Source organism: Solanum dulcamara, chromosome 7 (genome assembly GCF_947179165.1).
Source record: "Solanum dulcamara chromosome 7, daSolDulc1.2, whole genome shotgun sequence".
Lineage (NCBI taxonomy): Eukaryota > Viridiplantae > Streptophyta > Magnoliopsida > Solanales > Solanaceae > Solanum > Solanum dulcamara.
In genome coordinates this window covers 73,345,638-73,347,488 of record NC_077243.1, presented here as the reverse complement: position 1 = coordinate 73,347,488, position 1,851 = coordinate 73,345,638, and the positions used below count along the sequence as shown (strand labels likewise).

Below are 1,851 nucleotides of genomic sequence, written 5' to 3'. Positions count from 1 at the left end.
AAATAAACCTTCCTGCCAGGCTGCATTGCTCCTCTACCTGCATTGCCATTTCTCCAGCCTTCACGGCCTCTCTGATTTCCTCCTCGCCCACCTTGTGGGAGTCATTTTCCATTATTACCTCTATCTGCTGGTACCACTGCTCTATTCTGGTGCTGCATGATATCAACCATGCGAGGGTTGGGGAAACTTCTCTCTATGTACCATGGCTTCCTATAATTTTAAATGTATGATTATTGAATAGGCCTCATTGAAATTCTTCTTCATTACTTTAATTCATTTCCAATTTAGATACGTTATTTGTTTACATCGAAAAGTTTCGGAATTAAAATTTTCCCATTATGTATACTAATTTGTTAGATTTTTAAAGTGTAAGAGATCATTTTTGAAAACTATACTAGTAAAAGCATTATTTTTAATAACAACAATAACAATAACAATAGTAACAAACGCACAAATATATAAGTGAATGAGACAACGACTTTGAGGAAAAAATGAAACGCAACAAGTGTACTCTTCAAATAAGGACACAGGGAAAGAGATGTTGATAATCTTATGACACCAATTTAACAAAGAAAACAGTAAATGATACAATGGGTCAACATGGACATACATAAAAAAAAAACTAATTAAAAAAGACAGACATTGATCCTAGTTCCTTAGATATTGTTGTTGTTCTGGTTTGGATCTTGAACAGTAATATTGTCGAAAGATAGATCATCAAGTATCCAATCCAACAACTCAGAAAATGCAGGACTTTGTGGAGAGACAACTGAATAGTGCTGGTGGTTATCCATTGGAGCTGATGCACCTATTGGAGAAATATTCATTGAAGGGTTCACTTCAGAAAGTAATGGAACAGATGTTGGAGGAGCCATCATAGGTGAAGGCATTGGAGAAGCCATTATTGTTGGAAGTATTGGAGGGGCTATTTGTTGAGGCATTTGTGGAATTGGAGAAAAAATTTGTGATGAAAATCGAGGAGCCCTTGGCCACACGGAGCTGGTTCCACTAGATTCCATCAATCCAACAATGGACTTAGGGGCATTAGATGTAGAATCCTCTCCGTCATCCTTTGCTTTGAGTGCTTCACGTATATTTTTAAGATTTTGGTTGATCACATAACTTAGATCATTGAGTTCGGAAAAATTCATACCAACATGAATATCTCCTCCATTCAAAAGTTCATGCATCTTGTTTGTGAGCTCACTAACCCTATTTTTCTTCTTTACTTTCTGCAGTTGTTCCTCCATTTTCTCTATCCTTTGCTTGGTGAACTTTTCTTGTGTCATCATGTTTTTTGATTGCTCAAAATATGAAAACTCCCTAAACTTTGTACATGTGTTGATAGCAACATCATGACTTGGAAACACCTTAGGTTCCTGGTGGTAAGTACTATAGATGACGACAACTATTTCAACTTCACAAAGAATGCTCAGTTCATGTACCTTTTTCAAGAACCCTTTCATTCTTTTGTTGTATGAGGCTTTTCTCTTATTGATATTTTCAATAAAAGCAAGCTTCACTTTACTTCTAGTCATGGGTAAAGAGGAGGAAGAGAAGGAGAAATGTGTTTATTTGGATATGGGAGATAAAATGGCTTTGTTGTTATTGTTGTAGTGTGTTTCTTTGCCTAGGATTGACTCTTATTTATAGGGGAGAATTCAGTTTTTAAAAATTTTGAATGAAAGGATTCTTAGTTTTCATCTGTACTGTTTTGGTATGAAAGTAAATAAGGGTAATCATCTTCAAATATATGTAGTTTATGGCTCGAGTCTTATGCTGATGAATTATTTTGAGTCAAACTTTTCTTATTAGGAAAATAATTTAGTTAGTTCAAATCCAAATTAGTAG

General features: G+C 35.1%; 1 protein-coding gene across 1 annotated transcript; it reads right to left on the bottom strand.

Annotated features, from left to right (window-relative positions):
* Window positions 1–656: 656 nt before the first annotated feature.
* LOC129895635 (agamous-like MADS-box protein AGL80) lies at window positions 657–1,538 on the bottom strand. The gene is made up of 2 exons (XM_055971368.1): window positions 1,076–1,538; window positions 657–865 (listed from the first exon to the last, which is right to left on the bottom strand). The coding sequence occupies exons 1-2, from the start codon at window positions 1,536–1,538 to the stop codon at window positions 657–659; spliced, it is 672 nt and encodes a 223-aa protein (XP_055827343.1).
* Between the last annotated feature and the right edge of the window lie 313 nt (window positions 1,539–1,851).